The sequence below is a fragment of the Lynx rufus genome, unplaced genomic scaffold (genome assembly GCF_022079265.1).
Source record: "Lynx rufus isolate CCGP_SWC_20201006 ecotype Redwood Valley unplaced genomic scaffold, mLynRuf1.p SCAF_3, whole genome shotgun sequence".
Lineage (NCBI taxonomy): Eukaryota > Metazoa > Chordata > Mammalia > Carnivora > Felidae > Lynx > Lynx rufus.
Window position 1 is genome coordinate 167,982,220 of NW_025814845.1, and position 26,083 is coordinate 168,008,302.

The following is a 26,083-nucleotide window of genomic DNA, read 5'->3' on the forward strand; positions in this document are numbered from 1 at the left end:
TTACACAGGTAAAGATATAATTCCCTCAGTGCTAGTTTTCTTTTGAAACTGTTTTGAAATAACGGAGTTTTCACTTTATCAAGTTAAACCTATCAATCGCAAGGTTCTAAAAACAAAGTAACTTTGACTCTTCCTGTTCCTTTGTCTCTCATTTCCACTCAGTTGCCGCACCTGATTTCTCTTTCTACAACATTCCCTATCCAGGCTTTACCCATTTTCATTTCCACCTGGATTTAAGGCGTCACAGAGACCTAGTCATTCCGCCTGCCCTCCTCCTCCACTCCAACCAACTCTATTCTCTGCTACTGGTCTGACCCCCAGAACAAAGGCCGAACTCCACTGCCCCACGGCCTCACAATCCGAGACCCGTCCAGCTTTTTGTTTTTACTGACGAGAAATGACACGTAACATTGTGTAAGTCTGAGGTGTACAGTGTGTTACTTTGATACATTTATACGCTGTCCTATGACTGCCCTTGTAATGATACTTTCACATTACATAGTTATAGTACAGCATTACTGTCTATACTCCTTATACTGTACCTTAGAACTCTATGGCTTATTTACTACTTGTTATAATAAGTTTGCATCCTTAAATACCATCAATCTTATCCCTCCCCTTGCCCTGGTAACCACCATTTTACTGTTTTTTTATGGGCTTTTTAAAAAAGCCTTAAAAAAAGTTTATTTATTTTGAGAGAGACAGGGAGAGAGTGGGGGGGAGGGGCAGAGAGAGAGGGAGAGAGAGAATTGTCAGCAGGCTCCACACTGTCAGCACAGAGCCCAATGCAGGGCTCGAACCCATGAACTGTGAGATCATGACCTGAGCTGAAACCAAGAGGTGGACGCTTAACTGACTGAGCCACCCAGCCCCAGGTTTGACTTTTTCAGATTCCACGAGCAAGTGATATCAACAACTCCTATCTTTCTCTGTCTGACTTATCTCACTTAGCATACTGTGCCCAAGCTCCATCCATCCTGTCACAAATGGCAGGATTTCTTTTCTTACGGCTGAATAATATTCCATTATGTATATGTACTACATCTTTTTTAACCATTCATCTGTTGATGGGCATTTGGGTTGTTTCTGTATCTTGGCTCCTTTAATTAATGCTGCGGTAAACATGGGAGTGCAGACATCCTGTTGAAATCCTGTTTTTGTTTCCTTTGGGTGTATACCCGGAAATGGATTGACTGGATTGTATCAACTAGTTCTAATTTTTTGAGGAACCTCCGTATGGTTTTCCATATTTCTTGGACCAATTTACATTCCTACCTACAAAGTATAAGGGTTACCTTTTCATCACATTCTTGCCAGCACCTGCAGACATCCTAACAGGTATGAGATGAAATTTCTTCGTGGTTTTGATTTGCATTTCCCTGATGATTAGGGATGCTGAGCATCTTTTCATGTGCCGTTTGGCCATTTTAATGTCCTCTCTGGAAAGTGTCTGTTTAGTTTTTTAATCAAAAATTTTTCTTAATTTTTTGGTTAAGTTGTATGAGATCTTTATATATGTTTGGGATATTAACCCCTTGTCCAGTATGTGCACATTTTTTTTTCCCATTCTGTAGGTTGTTTTTCATTTTGTTAATTGTTCCTTTTACTGTGCAGAAGCTTCTGAGTTTGATATAGTCTCATTTGCTGGTTTTTGCTTTTGCCATCATGTCCAAGAAATCACTAACATGACCAATACTGATGAGCTTCTTGCCTACATTTTCTTCTAGGAGTTTATGGTATCAAGTCTTAGGGATTTTCTTTGATTCTTTTTGAATTCATCTTTGTGAGTGGTGTGAGACAGGGGTCCAATTTCATTGTTTGGCACATGTTTCCCCAGTCTTCCCAGCACTGTTTGTTGAAGACACCATCCTTTCCACTACTGGGTGTTGGCTGTATATGCTGGGATTTAATTCTGGGCTCTCTATTCCATTCCATTGGTCAACGTGTCTCTTTTTGTGCCAGTACGAAACTGTTTTCATTAACATTGCTTTGTACAATAGTTTGAAATTGGAAGCACGATACTTCCAGCTTTGTTCTTTTTCTCAGGATTGCCCTCGCTATTAGGGGTCTTTTCTGATACGAAATTTTAGGATTGCTTCGTCTATTTCTGTGAAAAATGCTTTTAGCATTTTGATGGGAATTGCACTAAATCTATAGATTGCTTTGAGTAGTATGTCAATTATAACAAGATTAATTCTTGCGACCCATGAACATGGGTTGTCTTTCAATTTGCCTTCTTCCATTTCTTCCAGCTAAGTCTTGTAGTTTTCATTGTAAAGATCTTCCATTTCCTTGGTTAAATTTATTTCTATTTTATTGTTTTTGATGCCACTGTGAACAGGATAGTTTTCTTTCTTTTTCAGATGCTTCATCATTAGTGTAAAGGAATGCAATTCACTTCTGTATGTTGGTTTTGTATCTTGCCACTTTATTGTAATTGTTGATCAAGTCAATGACATTTCCTGACTCTTTAGGATTTTCAACGTTTATTTATTTTTGGGACAGAGAGAGACAGAGCATGAACGGGGGAGGGGCAGAGAGAGAGGGAGACACAGAATCGGAAACGGGCTCCAGGCTCTGAGCCATCAGCCCAGAGCCTGACGCGGGGCTCGAACTCACGGACCGCAAGATCGTGACCTGGCTGAAGTCGGACGCTTAACCGACTGCGCCACCCAGGCGCCCCTAGGATTTTCTATATATAAGATCATATCATCGGCAGATAGTGACAATTTTAGTTTTTCCTGATCTGGATGCATTTTCTTTCATTGTCTTGCCTAATTGCTCTAGCTAAGACTTCCAGTACTCATTGAATAGGAGTGGTGAGAGTAGGCATCCTTGTGTTGGTGTCAATCTTAAAGGAAATGCTTTCAATTTCTCTCCACAGAGTCTAAGGTTAGCTGTCTGTCATATATGGCGTTTGTTATGTTGAGCTGTATTTCTTCTACACCCAATCTGTTAAGGATTTTCATGAAAGGATGTTATATTTGTCAAGTATTTTTCTGTGATGTTTTGAGATGATGCCATGATTTTTATTTTTCATTTTATTGATGTGATATAATTTATTGATTTGCGCATGCTGAAGCATGCTTCCATCTCAGTGATAAATTCTATTTGGTTATGGCATATAATCCTTTTAATGTGTTTTTGAGTTCAGTTTGCTAGTATTTTGTTGAGAATTTTTACATCTATATTCATCAGGGATATTGGCCTACAGTTTTCTTGTGGCATTTTTATCTGGTTTTGGTATTAACATAATGCTGGCCTCACAGAATGAGTTTAGAAGTTTTCCCTCCTTCTTGATATTTTGGAAAAATTTGATGGGAATTGGTATTAATTCTTTAAATGTTATTCTCCAATGAAGCCATCTGGTCTTGGAGTTTTCTGTGTTGGGAGTTTTTTGATTATGGATTCAATCTCTTTACTCGTTATTGGTCTACTTAGATTTTCTATTTCTTCCTGATTCAGTCTTGGCAGGTTGTATGTTTTAAAAATGCATCCCTTTCTTCTATGTTACATACTTTATTGGTATAGAATTGTTCATAGTACAATTGAGCCTTGAACAGTACATAGTACAGTTGAGCCTTGAACAATGTGTGTGTCAGGGGCACTGACTCCCCAATACTAAAAAATCCTTGTTAACTTTTGATTCCCTAAAAACTTGACTACTAACAGCTTACTGTTGATCAGAAGCATACTGATAAGTGTTGTTAAGAAGATCATAAGGAGAATATATGTATAGTATCGTACTGTATTTATGGAAAAAAGTCCACAAGTGGCCTTGTGCAGCTCAAACCCACGTTGTTCAACGGTCAGCTGCAGTCTCATGATCCTGTGGTGTCAGGTGTAATGTCTTCTCTTTCATTTTTAACTTGTCTTTTGTTTTAGTCTAGCTAAAGGTTTGTTACGTAGAACCAGCCCTTAGTTTCATTGATCCTTTCTACTGATTTTCTGTTTTCTATTTTATTTATTTCCACTCTGATCTTTATTATTTCCTTCCTTCTGCTAGCTGTGGGCCTCATTTGTTTTTTTTTAGTTCCTTGAAGTATAATGTTATATTGTTTGTTTGAGATCTAATTTCTTGATACATGCTTTTATTGCTACAAACTTTCAGAACTGCTTTTGCTATATCCCACAATATTTGCAATGTTCTATTTCCATTTGTTTTGAGATACTTTTTAATTTCCTTCTGAGATACTTCCTTTTGAGATACTTATAATTTCCTACTTTAATAATCTTCTTCTTTGATCCACTGGTTTAGAAGTGTGATGTTTAATTTCCACATATTTGTAGATTTCCTCACCATCCTCTTAATTTCTAGTTTCATACCACTGTGGTCAAAGACAGTTGGCATGACTTCAATCTACTTAAACTTGCTAAGATTTTCTCTGCATCCTGCCATATGATATACCCTGGAGAATGTTCCACGTGCACTTGGAAAGATGTGTATTTTGCTGCTTTAGGATGGAATGTTCTGTACAGGTCTATTAAGTCCATTCATGCTAACATGTGGTTCAATTCCAATGTTTCCTTGTTGATCCTGTCTGGATGATTCATCCATTGCAGATTCTGCAGTCCCATCCATTATTGTTTTGTTCCCTATTTCTCTATTTGTTTAATATATCTTGATGCTTGGGTGTGGGGAGCATATACACTAATGTTGTATCTTCTTAATGTATTGGCCCATTTATCATTACAAAACGACCTTCTTTGTTTCTTGTTACCCTTTGGCCTTCAAGTCTATTTTGTCTGATATAAGTTTGGCTATGCCTGCCTTCTTTCGGTTTCCATTTGCTTGGAATATTGTCTTCTATCCTTTCACTTTGAGCCCATGTGTGTCTTCAAAACTAAAAGTCTCCTGTAGGTGGCATAAAGTTGGGTCTTGTTTCTTTTTTAATCCAGCCATTCTATGACTTTTGATTGGTGAGTTCAATCTGTTTACATTTAGGGTAGCTGTTGATATGTAAAGTTTTACTACTGCCATTTTATGTTTTGCCTTCTGTTCATTTTTTATTTAAAATATTTTTTTAAATGTTTATTTTTGAGAGACAGAGACACAGACAAACAGAGCGTAAGTGGGGAGAGGCAGAGAGAGAGAAGATACAGAATCTGAAGCAGGCTCCAGGCTCTGAGTTGTCAGCACAGAGCCCGATGCAGGGCTCGAACTCACAAACCATGAGATCATGAGCTGAGCTGAAGTGCGACGCTTAACTCACTGAGCCATTCAGGCACCCCTGGTTATTATTATTTTTTATTTTTTTTGAGAAAGAGAGAAAGAGAGCAAGCAGGAGAGGGGCAGAGGGAGAATGAGAGAGAATCTCAAGCAGGCCCCACACTGTCAGTGTGGAGCCTGATGCAGGGCTCAAACTCATGAACTGTGAGATCATGACCTGAGCCAAAATCCAGAGTTGGACCCTTAACTGACTGAGCCACCCAGGCACCCCTTGCCTTCTGGTTATTTTGTCTCTCCCTTTTTTTTCCCCTTCTGTTTATCTTTGTAAATTTGTGGTTTTCCATGGTTTCCATGATTTGCTCAGGCTCCCCCTTTATGTTTTGTGTGTCTCTGCTTTGATGTTTGCTTTGTGGTTACCATGAGGTTTACATAAAGCATCCCACAGACAGAACAGTCTTTTTTCTGATAGCAACTTCTCTTTGTTCACCTAAAAGTTTCCATCCTTTACCCTTCCCCTTTTATAGCTTTGATGTCACACATTTTTTTATGTTGATGTTGTCACCAAGCTGTAGTAGCTATAGTCATTTTTAATGCTCTTCTCCCTTTAAGCTTTATACTTGTTTTATGTACTATGCTAAAAAAGTCAGTTTTCTAATTCTATTTATCACCTTAATTAGGCTCCTGTGCGCTTTCATCTTTTCATTTCAGCTTGAGAAGCTCCTTTCAACATGTCTTAGAAGGTGGTCTGGAGGGGGTGAACTCCTTTAGCTTCTGTTTGTCTGGGAAAGCCTTTGTTTCGCCTTATATATGAAGGATAACTTTGCCAGATACAGTATTCTTGGCTGGCAATTTGTGTTTTTCAATACTTTAAAATGTCATTCCATGCTCTCCTGGGCTACAGAGTTTCTGCTGACAAATCTGCTGATAACCTAATGAGACTTCCTTTGTAGGCTGTCTTTTTCCCCCGGCTTCCTTCAAAATAACTTATCACTGACTCTTGACAGTTTTAATGTGATGTCTCAGAGCGGGTCTTTTTGCACTGCTAGAGAAGCTGGTCTAGTAGCTTCTTAGACTTGCGTATCCAGTTCTTTCTCTGGGCTTGGTAAGTTCTCTAGGACACCTCTTTAAATACGCTCTCTGCTCCCTTCTCCCGCTCTTCTCCTTCTGGGATCCCCTTTAATTTTGTTGGTTCTCCTAATGGGGGTCTGATAGTTCTTATAGGGTTCTTGCTCCTCTTCTACAGGAAACAGTTCTATCTCCCTGTCCTCAAGTTGCTTATTCTCTCCTCCATCTGCTCTACTTCCAATGTTTTTTAGTGCCTTCCTCATCTCATGTGTTGAATTCTTCAGCTCCACATTCTGTTTGGTTCTTTAGAATTTTAATCTCTTTGGTAAAGTACCCCTCCGTTGATTAATTTTATTCCTGAGATCACTGTACTGCTTCAGTTTTCTTGTAGCTCACTGGATTTCTTTAATTGCTATTTAGAATTCTTTACCAGTTAGATTTGAATATTCTGTGCCTTTGGGTTCAGTTACTAGAAAATGGCCACGTTCTTTTGTGATACTGTATTAACGTGACTTTTCAACGTTTGATAAAAAGTGTTCAAGTAGTGAACACCTTTCTTATTTGCATATGGCTTTTTTCACTTTGAGTCTAACAGTTCCACAGGTTGGTAATTTAAAAAAGGATGACTGCAGAGTTGGTGGAGGTGTGTGCTTAGTACTTGGGGCTTTGAATGTGCCCACAGCCTGCTAGCGGATCCTCAAAAGGTTGGGGGTGGGGTGTTCCAGAGATCCATGGGCAATCCTCTTGTCAGAATCCTGGGGCAGACAGCGGCAAACACATTCCTTCCGTTCTCTGAGCCTTCCTTTTCCTTTCCCTCCTCCCAGAAAGAGCAACAGGTCCTGCCGTGTGCTGTTAGGTAACCCCCCACTCACCGCCTTCACCCTCCACCTCCCCTGCTAGAAAATTCGTGTTGGTCCACTGCTGCCCCTGCCGCCACTTGCCTGGCCCCAGGGCTTCCTCTGAGATTCAAGCCACCCACGTTCAGATGGATGGGTCTCTTGGGTGGCCTTTAGCTGCGTTTTCTGGGTTATGGATGTCTGAGTAGTTGTAAATCAAATGGGAGAGAAAAAAGGAACAACTCATGCTGCCATGATGATGGGGCCGCCAAGACCAGTCCCAACTTTTCGAATGACTACCACTTTTCCAAAGGGCCGTAAGCCATTCAAACTAAAATACTTTTCTTTCCCCATCCATCATGCAGCTTTTCTAACCTGTGTTGACTCAAATCATTTCTTCAGCCTGGAATGTGCTTCCTCTCTCAGACCCCCACCCTTACCGTGCTCTGGCATGCTTTTAACCATCCGTTGGGGCACAATTCAGATGTCATTTGCTCCATGAGGTCCCTGGTCACACACACAAAAAAACGCCTCCCTCTTTCTTATACTTCTTCCCCACTCTCCTCATGGCACCTAAGAGTCTACCTCATATGGCGGCCAACTGTGTACCTCACTTGTCTGTAAATAGCTCAGTGGCAGTATCTGAATTTCACCCAGTTTGTATTTTCTACAGTGTCTTTCACAGAGGAGGTATTTGCTGAAATGATAGATGATTTTGAAATAAATGCTTTTGGTCTCCATTTCTAGCAAGCTGTTCCCCAAATAATTTCATTGACTTGTCATTTCATTTTCAAGTTGAAGCATTTCTTTGAAAACAGAACTAATATTTTCTTAGTATATCAAAGTCAAGAATAATTTCCCTTTATAGCAAGTAAATCAATAGAAGGCTCCAGTAACTCAGGAATTATCGTAACTCCATAAAACTGTATAACTTAGGCAAGGAACACAAACCTTTCCTATCAAAATGAGTCCAAAATATGTGTCCTAAATGCAGTGAACACAAACTAAGTTATTCTTTTAATGGCTTACTGTTTGGATAATAAAGACTGACGTATAAGAAACTAATTTTGCCATTTAAAGATACTATTTCCTGGGGCGCCTGGGTGGCTCAGTAGGTTAAGCGGCCGACTTCGGCTCAGGTCACGATCTCGTGGTCTGTGAGTTCGAGCCCCGCGTCGGGCTCTGTGCTGACCGCTCAGAGCCTGGAGCCTGTTTCAGATTCTGTGTCTCCCTCTCTCTCTGACCCTCCCCCGTTCATGCTCTGTCCCTCTCTGTCTCAAAAATAAATAAACGTTAAAAAAAATAAATAAAAAAAAAAATAATAAAGATACTATTTCCAGGCTATGATTTCCCAAATTTTAAGACATTAAAAGTAATTAATAAAGCGTACACTGGGAAACACGGGGAAGATTTAAAGGAGTAACTTCCCAAATTTCAAGTTGAAGACCAAGATACCAACCTTCTTGTTTCCCTGAAATTACTTCTGCATGAGAGTCAGAAAACAGAAAGTCAAAGTGCACGGGGATGTCGGTCAGAAGGTCTTCCAAGATGGCTTTCTGCTGGCTGTAAGACAAGCCCCAAATTTACAGATCAAGATGCATCCTACATTTTTTGTTTAAAAAAAAACAAACCAAACCAAACAAAAACTGTGGCTCTGGTACATCCTATAGGAAAACAGTAAATTTTAAAACCAAAGCAATTCATTAAAAAAACCCGTTTATTTTAGGAAGGAATTTCATGAGCTGTGTGGATTCTGTGATTCCTAGACATAAAAGTACAACCGCAACCCTTACACTTACAACATAGAAAATCTGGTTTTTTAATGACCACCTTATAGTTTACAGTTTATAGAAATACACAAGTACATTAAAAGACTTCTGGGGAGTTCCGGCTAAGGGAATAGTTCTGGTAATATTCCAAATGTGAAAAAGGGATTTTTAATGTTTTCCTTCTGGATAATAATAGTATGTGATGAGGGGCGCCTGGGTGGTTTGGTTGGTTAAGCGTCTGACTTCGGCTCAGGTCATGATCTCACAGTCCGTGAGTTTGAGCCCCGCGTCAGGCTCTGTGCTGACAGCTCAGAGCCTGGAGACTGTTTCAGATTCTGTGTCTCCCTCTCTCTCTGACCCTCCCCCGTTCATGCTCTGTCTCTCTCTGTCTCAAAAATAAATAAACGTTAAAAAAAAAATTAAAAAAAAAATAATAATGGTATGTGATGATACCATGTGATGATAATGGTAGAAGAGGAGAAGGAAAAGAGACAGGAGGGGGGAAGGGGAGAAAAATAAACTACCACCACCACCCACCCGGCCCTGGCCTCACGTGGAGGATCACCTTTCGGGAAGGATTCTCATTCCAGCTGTGCAGAGAATGTAGAGAGGTGTCTCTTTGTGTTTTGCCCGTGGTACATGCTCTGCAGCAAAGTTCAAGAGTGGAGAAATGTAATCACTGACTTTCTCCGGAGAGGTAGCAAATTCTGAAATGCCTACAGAAAAAGGACACTTCCATTACAAGGGAGACGGTTAACTAATAAGTTACATTTCTTCGATGTGGCTAATTTGAGAGAAATACAAGCTACATACCACCCTCTCCTGGTTTTTTCCTATCTTTCTAGCAACAAGCTCTCTTCCTTAAATGATGGTGGTATTAAATTTCAGTCCTACGCTTTCTTCTCAGTCTCCAAAAAACTGAGACCCAGCTGAGCAACTACTGTGTGTCAGACACTGGGATCACCTGCACACAAGCTCATGCCTGCCCTCGAGAACATGTTCCTGCTTTGCTCGGGCAAGTACACTCACTCCCATGGCTGCCACACCATCTATATGTCTCGGATCTCCAAGTGTCACCAGTAGCCACCAGACCTCATTCCCCTTCTCCACATCAGTAGGTGGTAACTGTCTACTGGACACGCCTCAAACTCAACATATACACATAAGACAAACCTGAACTCAACTCCTGCTTTGTAGTTACCTACCCCAGTGACCACCATCATTGGCCATCCAGCGGCCCAAACTGGGATCCTGGATAAAATCCCTCTGCCTCCCCTAATATGCATTCTGGGTCTCACTGATTGCCTCTCCCTGGTTCCTCTCACATTATTTCATTTCTCCTCATCTCTTCTGGCAGCCTGACGCAACACATTCGTACCCTCCAGTCTTGGTGATCCCTCGACCATGCCCTAGGCAAAGGGAGTCTTCCTGGCTTTGAATTTTAGAAGTCCCCAAATTTCTCATTTCACAGATTAGGAAACTGTGGATCCAGAAAGATGTAATGATTTGTAGGAGCAATCAGCAGAAAACAGACCAAAAGCCAGATTTTTTTTTTTTTTTACTCCACATACTCTTCCAACAGACACCAAGCCCTAAACTACCCAGAATCCACTAAGTAAGGAAATATCTAGAGCTTTGCGGAAATGCTATATATGAAAGGCCCTGCTTCAGCACTGAGAACTGCTATAAAAAGGTACTTGAATTTCTACTTCAAACATTTTCTGTAGCATGAGAGAGAACCATGTTAAACCTGATTTTAAGGAGATTCTGGTATACACCCTGGGATGATGTCCCAAAGGACACTCCAAGGCATGAAAGATTTTACCTTATTCCACGTGAGCAGTTTAATCACTGACAGAACTTGGTATGTGAAGCTGGATGAAATGCAATGTGCTTTATAGAGCTTTATATTTCAATCTTCTAGTGAATTTTTTTTTTTTTGATCAGTATCACTTTAACTCTGAAAATGTTTCTAGATTAGGGATGCATAAAAATTTAAGAGACGTGATAACAGAAAACTAAAAATTAAAAGTCATTCACTAAGACTTATAGAAAAAAATGATCTTTGTTCATGGAAATGTACTCTGATATCAAAATAATGCTTATACAAGAGACTCAGATTCAATTCCTTCTCTTTATCCTTGAGGTAGAGATTTTGCATTTTGTGAGCAATATGCTGGTGCCCAGCTGCCCAAACATCAAAGAACAATCAACTTGAAGATTGACTGAAGAAGGAAGTGGGGCCTAAATTATTCAACGAAGAAAGGGAAGGATTCAGAGGGCCAACAGTCTATGTTATTAGGAACTATGTGAGAGGACAGGTATTTTATCGTATTAATACTAAGCCCCCTTTTCATTTACATATTTGAAATAGGAGGTAATAAGCTATGATAATTTTTTTTAATCAGCATTCTCTAATATTTTACAAGATAAATTCCTTGGATTGTTTGGATTTTATATCTTACTATGTAATACACTAGTAAGATGAAATAAAAGTGTTGAATCTCTATTAAGATCTGTGGTCCACTGTTTTAAATCAGTGATTATCAACTATCAAGACATAAAATGCCTATTTCAAGGCACTCCAATGGACACCCTCCATTCCTAAAACTTCTGACAGAACAGCACTGCCCATGGAAATGGTGTACATACACAAAAAGGTTGAGAACCACTGATTTAAATTCTTCAATGGAGACCGCAAATCCCAATTTTTGCGTAACACACTGACTTAGAAACTGTGGTATCATTAAAAATTGGACATAATAACACCAGCTCATCAGTAATAAGTCACTCTAGTTAAATAATCCAGTTAGAAATATACTGGGGCACTTTTTAAAAATGGGGGAAAAAAGAAATATACACCAATGTATTAGGGTACAGATATCCATGAGTTATCTGAAATTACTCTGTCATTAGGGATAGAGTCCAATGGTTACCAAATAGGAAAAACACATCCCTCCATAATTAATGTCAACTAGCGAACATCTCAGGAGACACACGGGTAAGGCACCGTGGTAAACGCTGCAGGAGACCAAAAGAAAGACATGGTTTGGGGTATTTTATTAAAGAGTTAAGTCACCTCGTGCAGGATGGGCAGAAAATGGAAGAAAGGGAAACAGTCAGGTCCTGGGGTGAGTTCTGAATTAGAGCGATGACTCTGGGGAAAGGAAGGGAAGGACATGAAAAACCTCACGGAGAAGAAAGGACAGAAGCAGGTTACCAGTCAGATATCTATCTTTTACATACCGGGTTTTATTTTCATAACCACTGGCTTTCGGTTTTTATCCCTCATTTGGCGGATATCCAGCAGATCGTGAGGATTGCCGTTATGCCTCGGCCAGCAATAGACAAATATCCGAGACCCACTGCTACCACAGTCCACCACGACACCGTAGTTCACGTTGGGGTTATTGGTGTCTGTGGCCTCAATGTCAGTAACTCGTGCCAAGTACCTTGTTTACAAAAATGAACATTCTTAGTGAGGCAAAGATGATCATCTTAAACCTTAACCAAGCAAATGCAATACATAATGTCGAGGCAGCAGATTCTAAGCTGATCCACAATACCATTTTTACAACTGCCAAACAATTGAAGACTCAAAACAAAACAAGCGACAGCGATAAAGATTATCTGAATCAGATACACAGTCATTATTCCTTGTAAGAAGTTCAAACAAGCACTGAGAAGCAAAACTATTCCCAAGCCATGGACCTTAACTGAAAAATCAGCTTAAAAGATGTCACAGAAAAAGCTTATGTTTAAATCCTCGTATGATGTGGGTTTGGTAGTTAATGATTACACCATTTCGAACAGTTTTATTTTTCACGCCATGCTGTATTCAGTACAGATTCTGTTTCCTACAGCCACATGCTTCTTAAATTCCACCCTAATCCCAAAAGTCTCGAAGCTGTAAAATGGACGTATGGCACCCCATCTGGAAAAGAAATGTTTTTTTCTCTTACCTTTGAAACTTCTTGTCTCTGGATAGCCGCCCATACTTATTTCGGATTATGACAACAGAAAAGTATAAAAGTGAAGCAGCAGCAGCCAGAACACTAATAACAATAATCTGGCGTAGATTGGTATTCAGAATTCGAGGACACCCCACTGGAGAGATGCTAAAATGCCAGGAAGCAGGAAAAAGACAGGAGATGCCGATCCTAAAATTCCAAAACACAGATTTTTAAGCAATCTGCTCCAAAGTGGCTTCTCCTCACCTAAACTGATACCAAAGGAAGGAGGCCTCTGGCTTCAGCCACCACTATTTCCTTGCTGGTAGTAAGCCAGTATACTGGTCTGTATGCCAGTATCTTCCATACTGCTACTTTGCTATGTAACTCATTATTATAAAACTACACGAATGAGAATTACGTCCTGATGGTGTTTTTTCCCCCTTGACATTATGTAGATTATTATTTCTATTCTGCTTTGTTCCAAAAAAAGAACTAGAAACAATTTACAAGAATATGTTCAACACGATAAACATACAAATGTATAACAAAGTCAGGTTTAAGGATGATGAAGCCAAAAAACAATCTAGTACAAAGAAATACGTGTAATAAGACAGGCCTGCAAAGGTGGCTCAGCATCGTAGTGGCCAAAACCTTGCCCATTAAATTAGAAACATACAAATAGCTCAGGAGGAGTAAGCTTTTCTTAACACCGAATTCCAAGGCAAATTTCTCCCTGATGATTGCGTGAGAAAATGGCACAAAAATAGCATCTTTAAGGACATGCTCATAACAAAGTAAATGAGTTTTGTATGTCCTGTGTTTTTAGAAATATTTGAGACATTTTTGCAAAACAAAACAAAAAACCCTACTTTTCTTCTTAGTTTATGTCAGGAATGAGAGATTATTATTGGACTTAAAATAAACTTGCTACCTCGGGGAGCCAGGGTGGCTCAGTTGGTTAAGCAGCCAACTTCAGCTCAGGTCATGATCTCACAGTTCGTGGGTTCGAGCCCCACATTGGGCTCTGTGCTGACCGCTCAGAGCCTGGAGCCTGCTTCAGATTCTGTGTCTCCCTCTCTCTTGCCCCCCCCCGCCCCGGCCCAACTCCTGCTCTGTCTTTTGCTCTCTCTCAAAATTAAATGAACATTAAAAAAATTTTTTAAAAACCTTGCAACCTTTAGAATAAATGTTACTGTTCTGTGGTTAATTTCTACACTCTTCTCTTTAAAGAGTGCTTCTTGGACTAAAATATCTCACAGAAGGGGGGATAGCCTGCTAACCCAATGGAGTTTTCCACTTACAGTTTCTAGTCTCCCTGTGAGTCCCTGGGCCACTCCATGGAGTTTGTCATCCCTGCCCACACCTCAAGGCTTACAGTTACCCTGTGCTTAATGCACTCCTCACAGATTCCAACACGCATGCCCTTTACAGTAAGCTACATTAACCCCTAGAAAATCCACCTGGCAAGACCACTTTCTTCCTGTGACAAGCACCCCAACAAGGCCTGGAAGGACAAAGGTGTTAAAACACAAGTGTAGCATAACTTTGAACACTTTGCACTTGGAATTTAGATTTTTTTTTTTTTCCTCTCGAGACCTGTCTCTGTGGCACCAAAATCTCGGGTTTTAGAGTGTCAGTGATTAGACACCATCACTTACCTCCCCATGCTGATGGGTCAGAGACCGGGCAATGTTCTAGGAGTCAGTCCTCACACACCACTACAGAAACGATGGGGTCCTCCTGGAGTTAGAGCATTCCTGTTCCAGAAAGCGAGAAAAATCACAAAGACGGCACAATCCAAGAAGACATGAATGTTGTTTTACCAAGTACGTGTTTGAATCCAACCACACGCGATCTGGTACGTGATCCTTGCACTGAAGCCGTTAGAAGAGCTCACTGAGAGCAATACACTTCTTAGTCAATTTCATGCTGTCAGAGATACAAGCCTAAATCAAAAGAGATGGTAATATGACCCATCTCCCCCACCCCAGCAGCCCTCAGTTTGTTCTATTTAAGAGTCTCTTATGGTTTGCCTCCCTCTCTGTTTTTATCTTATTTTTCCTTCCTTTCTCCTATTTTCATCTGTTGAGTTTCTCAAATTCCACATATGAGTGAAATCATATGAAATCTGTCTTTCTCTGACTGACAGAGAGATGAATCACTGGGTTCTACTCCTGAAGCCAAGACTACACTATATGTTAACTAACTTGAATTTAAATTTAAAAAAAATCGAAAAAGAGATGGTAATAGTCTAGCACTAGTTCGTCGCTCTCTACCTAAAAGCCAATCAGTGACCCAAAATACCAGGTCGCCAAACAGGTACTGAATTAAGGAAGATTAGGGGTGGGGGTTGGAGGTAGGCGATAGGCAAAATGATTAAACTCAACGGGAATCTGAAATACCCATTCACCTGATAAATGACCGTTAGATCCCTCTTATGCACAAAGTACCATGAAAGGTACTATGTTCCTTGTCTCTGGGCCTCTGAACGTGCTACCCACTCTGCTTAGAAATCATCCGTGCAACTCACTTCCTCACTTTTTACTCAATGTCACCTTCTCAAGGAGGCCTTCCCTGGCCACCCAAACCATCATTGCAAGCTGTCCCCTCCACCCATCTCTTTCCTTTGACTTAGTTTTTCTCCTTAGCGTTTACTTATTAGTTATACAGAACTTACTATGTGCTGGGCCCTGCTTATTTACAAATATCAAGTTACTCTTCTTAATGACCCACAGGTAGCCACTATTTGTATACCATTTTACAGCTGAGGCAGAGGGGCTAAGTACCTTGCCTAAGGTCACACTGCCAACAAAAGATGATCATATGCAAAACGGCTGAGGTTCCAGCAGGAGAACCCATGCTCTCATCCTCATCCCCCAACGTACTGTGTGATTGCATTTTTCTCGTGCTCAGGTGTCGAGCTCCACAGGGGGCCAGATTTCTGTCTGCTTGGTTGCCTGCTGCGTTCCCAACATCACAGACCCTAGGAAAGTGTCTGGCAAAAAGTCAAGTTTCTGAGTTCTGGAGGCCAAAGAGGTTGAGAATTGACACACTAGAGTGATCTTTCAAAACAACCAGGAATCTTGACACCTTCCCACCTCCCGACTTTTCTCTCCCACTCAGGAAGAAGTCCTAACTCCTTAGGATGGTAAAGGAGGGCTCTCATGATCTAGCCCCGTGCTGTTCAACATAGTAGCCATTGCCATGTGTGGCTGAAGTAATTAGAATGAAACATGCAGCTTCTCAGTTGCACTGGCCACATTTCAAGTGCTCAACAGCCACACAGAGCTTCTGCATTAGACTGCACTGATCTCGTCCCTGTCTTTCTAGTCTTATCCCGACAGGCTAGACAGATACATACCCTATGCTTTAGCCATGCTAAACACAAACAGCGGGTCACTGAAATGCCCATTCCTCTTTTTAGAATGCCTCTCTCAACAGGTTCATCTGTTGGTATTCCTAAATACTGCTTGCTACACAAGTCGGGCGTTGAGTTCCCTGTGAAAGCTTCCCTAGTCCTCCTCCTATCTCCAGAGCATTTGCTCCTGACAGTAGTGAGCTACAGTATTACACTTGTGGTTGACTTTCTCATTACACGGCAGGCCTCTCATTGGCAGGGACAGCCTCTTATTCTTCTGTTTCCCCAGTGACCAGTGCCTGTCACACAAGTGATGAGCAAGCACTGTCTGCTTCATGGCTGGCTGGGATGGGAGATATGAAGATGAATCAGATATGGACCCAGCCCTGAAAGGATTTATAACACAGTAGAGGGGTTACTGTGTGCATGCACGTGCGTGCGCGTGCACACGCATACACACACACACCCACCCACACACACACAAAGGTATTATAGGGTGATAAGTAGTAATAATGCCTACTTGACAAAGGGGAAGAATCACTTTAACTAGTTCAGGTTTCAATATGGCATCCATATTGTACCATGTACCCCAAGTTTGAGACAAACAATATTTGACTTAACAGTTTACACAAAAAAGAAAAAATATATCAATTACTGACATGTTTAAATGAATTTTGATGCGTTTTTATAAAGTAGCTGCCTTTTAGCATTTAAATATGGTAAGATAACTGCATCACAACATTTAAGAGAATTCCAATGGTTCAAAAATTTAAAGTTTATCTCTCTATTTTGAGAGAGAGAGAGAGCAAGTGAGAAGGGGAAGGGCACAGAGAGAAGGAGGGAGAGGATCCCAAGCAGGATCCCTGCTGCCAGTGTGGAGCCCAACATGGGGCTTGAACTCATGAACCATGAGATCATGAACTGAGCAGAAACTAAGAGCTGGAGGCTCAACCAACTGAGCCACCCAGGCACTCCATCAAAAATTTAAATGTTAAAAATATGCATTAAAATGTTAAGATGGAAATGTACCCAATCTCAGAATGTGTAAGGCTTTTCTACAATTGACATCAATGTCTTAAACCATAAATGTAAGAAAATACATCATATGAGTTTAAGACTTATGAGTGCTTAAAAAAAATCCCTTCCCAAATAGACAAAGCTTGGGAAAATTACTTGTGACATACATGAAAAAGGTAAATATCCCTTATATATAAAAGGTTCTTCTAAATAAGAGAAATAATGCATTAGAAAAAGAAGGATAATTGGAAATTAACCAAATAAGAAATACAAATGGCTGATATAATGTAACTTCGTTAGTATTTAGAGAAACATAAATAAAAACAAGACTTCACAATTATCAGATTAGTGGAGACTAAAGTCTGACAATACTTTGCTGACAAAGGAGAACACTGTTGGGGAGAATCTAAATAGGTCTAACCTTCTGGGGGCATATGGGTAACACATATGAAAATTTTAAACAGACTTACCCTCTGCTCTATCACACTTACAGAAATTCAACCTTAGGAAATTATAGGGTAAATTCACTAAAATATGTGTAAAGAAGTTCATGATAGTATTGGGTGCAACAGCAAAACACTGCTACTAATGTGCATTGCAGTGGGTGGGTTACGTTACACGTGGTCCATTTAGGCAGTGGAACATGATGAGACTATTATAAAAGTGATGATGCAGATCTGTATTTATTGACATGGAAAGATCCCCATGATATATTAAGGGAAAAAAACCACATCACGCATGCCCAGGAAGACGGGGATAGAACAGAAACCAAAATGTTAACAGTGGTTGGTTATTGCTAAGTAGTGAGATAATAGATCATCTATTTCTAGCCTATTCTTCCCTAGGCTTGCCTTTATTTCTTAAAGGGCATATATTAATTGTACCACCAGAAAAGACAACGGAACTATTTCTACCAAGCTACCTTCCACTGATCTCTCCAGTTTTCAGCATCAAATCCTCTTCTGTACATTATCAAGAAAGCCTACCTTAAAAACCGTGACATAGGAATTCCAATCTGGACATTTTTTAAAATCGATAATTATGTGATAGCTGAACTAAGAACAAAAGAAAATAATATTCTAGTTAATAGCTTAAAGTCAAGGTCCTAGGGGGAAGAAAGAGCTTTAATGATTCAATGATGAGAACTAGGAGGGCATACAAAGGGCACAGAGAAGTAACAAACCTGGCTCCAGATTTCGAGGAGTTTGCACACTGGTTACAGAGAAAATTCTAATACCCAGAAAATAATCAAGAGAGTAACAGAAGGCAATGTTAAATTATCCCGACTCTTCCTGTAATAGTTCAGAGAAGAGCACACTGGAGGCTAGGGAACCAGAAAAGATACCTGGAGGTGAGAGGTATACTTCCGATGGGAGATGAGAAAAGAGAACACATTTCAAAGCAGAAGGTGCACTGTTTAGAATGATCATAGCACATCTGGGGCGCCTGGATGGCTCAGTTGGTTAAGCATCCAACTTCGGCTCAGGTCATGATCTCACTGCTTGTGAGTTCGAGCCCCGCGCTGGGCTCTGTGCTGACAGCTCAGAGCATGGAGCCTGCTTCAGATTCTGTCTCCCACTCTCTCTCTCTGTTCCTCCCCCACTTGCACTCTCTCTCTCTCTCTCTCTCAAAAAATAAACATTAAAAAAAATTTAGAATGATTACAGCAAACTTAGTAAACGTTATTTAATCTGATGTTTGCCTTGGAACTTTGTCTTGAGATATGTGAGGATTTTGACAAAAAGGATAAACAGATATTTCTGTAACTGACAAAACTGTGCTTAAAGACAGAAGAAGATAGAACAGCTTATAAACTGCTGAAGTAATTACTTTTATTTAGGACAAAAGTATGGCCAAATATTACCCAGCAGTCAGCAATATGGTAATTTGATCTCAAAATGTAAACTCCAATTGTATTTGTAGCTAAGAATCTTGGCACCTGAGTTTAGCAAGGCAAACTCTAATATTACGTAAAACTGCCCCGTTTTTAAAAGGCCCAAATTGTGTTAGATAGACCTACCACCAGAGAGATCCATTAACTCATGATTTCAGTTAGAGGGGCCCTCCTTAGTTGAACATTCTTTAGCGGAGTGAAGCTCATGGGGTCATGGTTCAATGTCTGTCAGTTTCTCACTGTCAATCCTAAGGAAAACAGTGAAAACAATATTAACTGCAAAGTGAAATGGCTCCCTGGTGAAAAATGCAGCGTGCAACATAACAGACATTAGCAAATTCTCAAATCACAGGCAAACAAAAATCACAGGCAAATGAGATTCTGGAAGAGCTAGGCCTGTGAGTAAGAAAAGGTAAGAAGACATGATGGAAAGAATATATGAATATCACAGGATTACAAGAGGATCTTGAACAATCAAAGGGGCCCACAAACACTTACGCAGAACTTGTAGGAAACAACGGTCTTGGGAGAGTGAGCAGCCAAAGTGAAGCACTCTGTGCCTCACTCATTTGTGGGGAAAAAGACAGCAAAATAACTTAATTCATTTTTTTTTTGTTTTAAGAATGCATAGTTGCATTTATGATCTACATTTTATTCAACATCTATTTAAAAAAAATTTTTTTTTAAAAATTTTTTCAATGTTTGTTTATTTTTGAGAGAGAGGGAGAGAGAGAGAGCGTGAGTAGGGGAGGGGCAGAGAGAGGGAGACACAGAATCTGAAGCAGGTCCCAGGCTCTAAGCTGTCAGCACAGAGCCCAATGCTGGGCTCAAATCCACAAAGTGTGAGATCATGACCTGAGCTGAAGTTGGATGCTTAACCAACTGAGCCACCCAGGGACCCCAAACTATTTGTTTTTAATATTTATCGATTTATTTTGAGAGAGAGAGAAAGAGAGAGAGAGAGAGAGAGAGAGAAGTCGGGGGGAGGAGGAGGTGCAGGGAGAGAAGGAGAGAGAATCCCAAGCACGCTCCTCGATGACAGCAGCTGACCGGGTGGAACTCACACCCAGGAACCATGAGATCGTGACCTGAGCCAAAACCAAGAGTCAGATGCTTAACTGAGCCACCCAGGTGCCCCTGGTCCCTATTTTAAATGACTTTTTTTCTAGTCACACTCTTCCGGCATTACCTCTGCAGTTTCTGAAATCTGCAACTCTGATTTTCCTCAAGTTCCAATTCCACATCCTGAGCTTACTGCCACCCTGCTACTGCAACTCACTCAGTCCAAGGCTGGGGTCACGATCTCTTGGCAGAAACTAATACCACCTTCCAAATTCTCCAGGCCTAAGAGGGGGATCACCGTGACTGGAGCTACCTGGTTCTTAACTCTGAAGCCTACTTATCGGTGGGTCTACCTATTACACCATTTATTGGGGCCTGTCAATTCTTCTTCAAACATCACATTTAGTCCACACATCTAAAATGACCACAGCAGACATTACTACCAAGACAGATTCTAGGCAGGTCCCCTACCTTCGGCTTTACTATGAACACCGCACTTCAGAAACACCTCTGTGCAAAATGCTACATTCAAAACATGATCAGCTCAAGAAACTTCTGGAGCCTACAGGTCAACACCAACTTGCTTGGGTGGCATCTGAAACCGTAACATCCATCGACTAGGCCCATCTTATTTTATCAACTTGTTCTCTCCTCGGCCCCAGAGAACATCTCTCTGTTCTAGAAAGGTGGGTCTCTTATTGCCCCCACACACTCTTCTCATTCTTGCCTCTGGCCTTTACTAATATCCCTTCTTCTAGTATGTCCTGCTTTCAACACTACACTTCTTTCAAAGCACAAGTCCATATTGCTCTTTGCCAAGATCTAACCTGTTTTACTTTCTCACGTTTTCCCACACTCTGAAATCTTTTTATTCAAGCGTAGGCTGTTTTATTTTTATTTATTTTTTAGTAGGCTTCACACCCAACAGAGGGCTTGAACTCACGACCCCAAGATCAAGAGTCACAAGCTCTACCGAATGAGCTAGCCAGGCACCCAAGTGTAGTTTAAGTAAACATGTTGAACAAATATGTACAGAATATACATCCTTAGATCCACTTTTATTCTTGTTTCTTCTCTGTAGACTATAGGCACAAAGGTTGAGATCAGGCATTGACATTGGATGTGGAAGAATGTAGGCCATGGATTCAATATGTAACAAACACAAGTGATTAGTCAATGTTAACATAAACACAGAGAGAAATAATTAAACCACTAATACAAATTAGTACTACGTTCTGTAATTCTGCTACTGTGTCAAACTGAAAAAACCTGGTACAAAGACAAAATAACATCAAATACAAGATAACACAAAAAACAGGATTCTTTGAAGGCCTCTCCAAGGTTGGAAAATGTTCATTACACAAAGAAGGGCACAGTAAACGCTGCAATGTAAAATTAAACCAGGGATTTGAGTCTCTAATTTAGAATTCTTCAGTAACTTCTAGTTTATCTTCTAGCACGGAAGATCCCGAACTGTAACGCATCTCTTCTCTTTCCCAATAGTGATCAATGTTCTCTGAGAGCACCGCTGTTCACCTAACTGGAGTCTGGGTTTCCCTGTGAGTTCTGGGACATATTCTAGAGAATGAGAACTGTCCCTTTAAAAGGCGTCCACGCATTACTCAAGTTTGAGAAACACTGCTCTCACTGTCACTGTATTGCCCGATTAGTTCCATTTTTCCAAGGAGCAATCTAAAGCATAAAAGTAAGAACAGAGCAAGGCAAAACCGAGGCTGAAAAGTACCAATGTTAGGAAAGGCGACAAGCAAGACCCAGTCGTGCAGCATCCCCTCTCCCTGGCCAGGTCCCCCGCCAGTGGGGGCCAGATCCGCCCACACTACGTGTGCGAGAGGGAAAATCCAGCGTGGTCACCGGAGCCGGCGCGACAGCACGGCTGCCAGCTTTCTCTTGCCAGGGGCTGGGGGAGAGCACCTGCCGCCCGGGGTCACGGGGGCTGACGGCCGGGGCGCCCGGATGTGGCCGCGCGGCCAAGGCGGCGGGGGCGGCGCGGACGTGAAGACCGCCAGCAGGCGCGGGGAGGGCTCCCGGGGCACAAGGGCTCGTCCGCGGCCCTCGCCGCTCCGCAGCGTCCCACGCTCCAACCGTCCCAGCCCCGCCGGCCGCTTCCTCGCCCTCCCCTCGTCCGCGCCGGGAAGGCCGCCTCACCTGCTCGCAGCGCCCGACTTGGCGGCCGGGGCCCCTGGCAGCGGGAAGCTGCAAGCGGAACGCATCACGGCCACCGCAGCGCGGCGGCAGCGGCAGCCACACGGACCCGGCTTCCTGGAGGATCCGTTCCTTTCCGGGAGCCGCACCGCCACCCGGCTCTAGCCCGTGCGCGTCACCGCCCGCTCCCGGAGCGCGCACGCCGTGGGGGCGGAGGGGAGAGAAACGCGGCGCGGGGGGTGGGGCTGCGCCAGGGGCGGGGCCTGTGCCCCGATGATTGGCGTGGAGGGCAGAGCTCTTCCCAGGGTAATGACCGGCGGGCAGCTCGCCTCTGAGAGTGCCTAAGGTGACGGCGGTGTCACAGAAGTAAAGGTAAGTCTGGCTTGGCTACCGCCTGTGGGTCGTAGCCAGTCTGGTAGTCAGCAAGCTGCAATGCGCTTGTGATAACCAGGTGATCTTTCCTTGGTGCCCCAAGGATTATGGAAAATAACACTTGAAAATCTGACAAAGTCTAGGCATTTTCGCTCAACTCTTGATATGTTTACAATTCTTTCAGTAGCTATGCCTGTTTTTATTTTTAAGTTTTTATATAAACTCCAGTTGGTTAATATACAGTGTAATATTAGTTTCTGGTGTACCATTTAGTGCTACAACTATTAAAGTCCCAGGAGAGAAGACAGGACCTAACCTCTTTGACATAAGCCATAGCAACTTCTTACTAGATATGTCTCCTGTGGCAAGGGAAATAAAAGCAAAAGTAAACTTTTGGCGCTTTATCAAAATAAAAATTTCTGCACAGCTAAGGACATAATAAACAAAACCAAAAGGCAACCTATAGAATGGGAGAAGATATTTGAAAATGCATATCTGATAAAGGGTTAGTATCCAAAATCTATCAAGAACTTATAAAATTTGATACCCCCCAAATGAATAATCCAATTAAAATGGGCATAAGACATGAATAGACATTTTTCTTTTCTTTTTTTAAATTTTTAATGTTTATTTTTGAGAGAGAGAGAGAGAGAGACAAACAGAGAGAATGAGGAGGGGAGGAGCAGAGAGAGAGAGAGAGAGAGAGAGGGAAACACAGACTCAGAAGCAGGTTTCAGGCTCTGAGCTGTCAGCACAGAGCCCGATGCGGGGTTTGAACTCCCATACCGTGACCTGAGCCGAAGTCGGACGCTTAACCGACTGAGTCACCCAGGTGCCCCAGACATTTTTCTAAAGAAGACATCCAGATGGCCAACAGACACATGAAAAGATGCTCAACATCACTCACCATCAGGGGAATACAAATCAAAACCACCGTGAGAGACCACCTCACCCCTGTCAGAATGGCTAAAATCAACAACACAAGAAACAACAGGTGTTGGTGAGGATGTGGAGGAAAAGGAACCCTTGTGCACTGTTGGTGGGAATGTAAACTGTGCAGCCACTCTGGAAAACAGTGTGGATGTTCCTCAAAAAGTTAAAAATAGAACCACCCTGATCTGACAATTGCACTACTAGGTATTTGCCCAAAGAATACAAAATTCTAATTCAAAGGGATACATGCACCCCAGTGTTTTTAACACTGCTATAGCAGCATTATCGATACTAGCCAAACTCTGGAAACAGCCCAAGTGTCTGTTGACTGATAAATGGATAAGGAGGATGTGGTATATATACAATGGAATATTACTCGGCCACAAAAGAAGAATGAAATCTTGCCACTTGCAACAGAGTGGATGGAGCTAGAGAGTGTGATGCTAAGTGAAATAAGTAGCTATCCCTGTTTTACAGATGGGGAAACTAAGGCTCAAACTCATCCAGTGATTCTCTCAAGGTCCAGGATTTCATCCTTGCCAAAAGTTAGGTGGTAGAGCCTGTTCTCGGGAGATGGACCTCACCCATACACAATGGTTCTGAGAAGAAATAGTAGGGTGAGTTCCTGAGACTGACCCATGGCCTTGCACTTAGCTCAAGGCCACTCTCTCTAGCTCGACAAAAAACTACCTTGAAGTCACAGACCTGGAAGAGTCATTGAGAATCACAGCTTCTGTTCCCCTTTTCCTCTTTTTTTTTTTTTTAAACAGGTAAATACACTGCTATCCAAGGATAGGAAGTGACCAGCCAGCCTAGACACTTTAAAATGTTTTTTTAAAGTGAGAGCCCTGGAAAAATCTACACTATTCCCTTTTCAAGTAAAACAAACTTGGAAAGAACTAGTAGTTACATATTTCAAGCAGAATCCTTCTTGGTCTAGCACCAGCCTGGATCATCTCTCTGGGGTAATGTTTCATCCCTGGATTCTGATACTGTTCATGAAAGAAAGCTAGCAGTGACCAGGGAGCCTTGTGCTTTAGAAGTAAATGCTGTCTTTTTTACTACTGCTCCACATTGGAATCATAAAGCCATAGACTGTTCCAGCCCAAGAGACTGTAGACACTCTTTCAAACTACCTCCTTCTGCTGCTGAGGAACCTGGACCCAGAGAGGTTGAGTGACTCACCCAAGATCTGGACACAAAGGGGGAAGCTGTACCGATGGTTCTGATCCCTACTTCAGTGCCCTTTTATGGCAATCTACTTTTTTATGGCAATCTGTTTCTATTTTAAAAATGACCAGCTTGGCTAGCTTACACGTTAAAAACTTCTGTAACATGTACTTAAGGTTGCTTTTAGAAGCTTAAGTAGTTGGCCACTGACATGCTGTGATTTTATGGCCATTCTCCCTCAAAACTATGTGCCCTTCAAAGCCCTCACCATCAGAGATATTGGTTTGGAGTATGGTAGTCTCCCTTATAGCCCCCACTAAAATGCCGGACTAGTATTACTACACCATTAGCATTTCTTGATAATTTATATGTGATAATTATCTGATAAAAGCTAGGAAAGACAAGTATAAAGAAGGTATGAAAACATGGGACATGGTGTATTCATTTCCTAGAACTGCCCTAACAAATTACCCCAAACTGGGTGCTTCAAATGACAGAAATTTATGGGGTGCCCGGGTGGCTCAGTCAGTTAAGCGTCTAGCTCTTGACTTCAGCTCAGGTCATGTTCTCACAGTTTGTGGGTTTGAGCCCTATGTCGGGCTCTGAACAGGAGGTGTGGGGCCTGCTTGGGATGCTCTTTCTCTCCCTCTCTCTCTGCCCCTCCTCTGGCCGTGTGTGGGCACGTGTGCTCTCTCGTGCACTCTCTCTCAAATAAATAAACTTTAAAAAAATGACAGAAATTTATTTTCTCACAGTTCTAGAGGCTAAAGTTCTGAAATCAAGGTGTTGGGAGAGCCATGCTATCTCCAAAGACTCTAGGGGAGGATCTTTCCTTGCCTCTTTTTAGCTTCTGGTACTTGCCAGCAATCTTTGGCATTTCTCAATTAGTAGATGCATCACTCAGATTTCTGTCTCTGTCATCACATGGTGTTCTCCCACGTGTCTGTGTCCAAATATCCCTCTGCTTTAAAGGACACCAGTCATAATGGATTTAGGGCCCGATGTAACCCAATATGATGTCTTCTTAATGTAATTATATCTGTAGAGACTCTATTTCTGAAGAAGGTCACATTCACAGATTCTGGGTGGACGTGAACTTTTGGGGGACACTGTTTAGCCAGTACATGAGAGGACCATCCCAGTCTAGGTTGTCAAGGAAGGCCTCTTCAAGGAAGTGGCGTCTGAGGTCACACCTGCAAGATGAATTGGTATTAACGAGAAGACAGGTGAAATCCGGGTCTACGTGAAGAGGTCGTACAGTGGAACCAGCAAAGAGGCTCTGAAGGAGGAAGGAACACGACTGTCGGAGTGATCCATCAAT

At 41.8% G+C, this 26,083-nt stretch overlaps 1 protein-coding gene across 4 annotated transcripts in view; it reads right to left on the bottom strand.

Moving 5' to 3' along the window:
- The window catches only part of ENTPD4 (ectonucleoside triphosphate diphosphohydrolase 4), a 36,670-nt gene extending 14,238 nt beyond the window's left edge, over positions 1 to 22,432 (bottom strand). For 3 of the 4 annotated variants that reach the window (XM_047091399.1, XM_047091398.1, XM_047091396.1), the window contains exons 1-7: positions 22,291 to 22,432; positions 19,189 to 19,310; positions 14,452 to 14,550; positions 12,803 to 13,000; positions 12,087 to 12,292; positions 9,406 to 9,556; positions 8,531 to 8,634 (exon numbers count right to left, since the gene is read on the bottom strand). In XM_047091399.1, coding sequence (XP_046947355.1) covers positions 8,531 to 8,634; positions 9,406 to 9,556; positions 12,087 to 12,292; positions 12,803 to 13,000; positions 14,452 to 14,459 — 667 coding nt within the window. In that variant the 5' untranslated portion in view covers positions 14,460 to 14,550; positions 19,189 to 19,310; positions 22,291 to 22,432. The remainder of the gene's footprint in view (positions 1 to 8,530; positions 8,635 to 9,405; positions 9,557 to 12,086; positions 12,293 to 12,802; positions 13,001 to 14,451; positions 14,551 to 19,188; positions 19,311 to 22,290) is intronic. The other variant, XM_047091397.1, reaches the window with a different exon arrangement.
- Between the last annotated feature and the right edge of the window lie 3,651 nt (positions 22,433 to 26,083).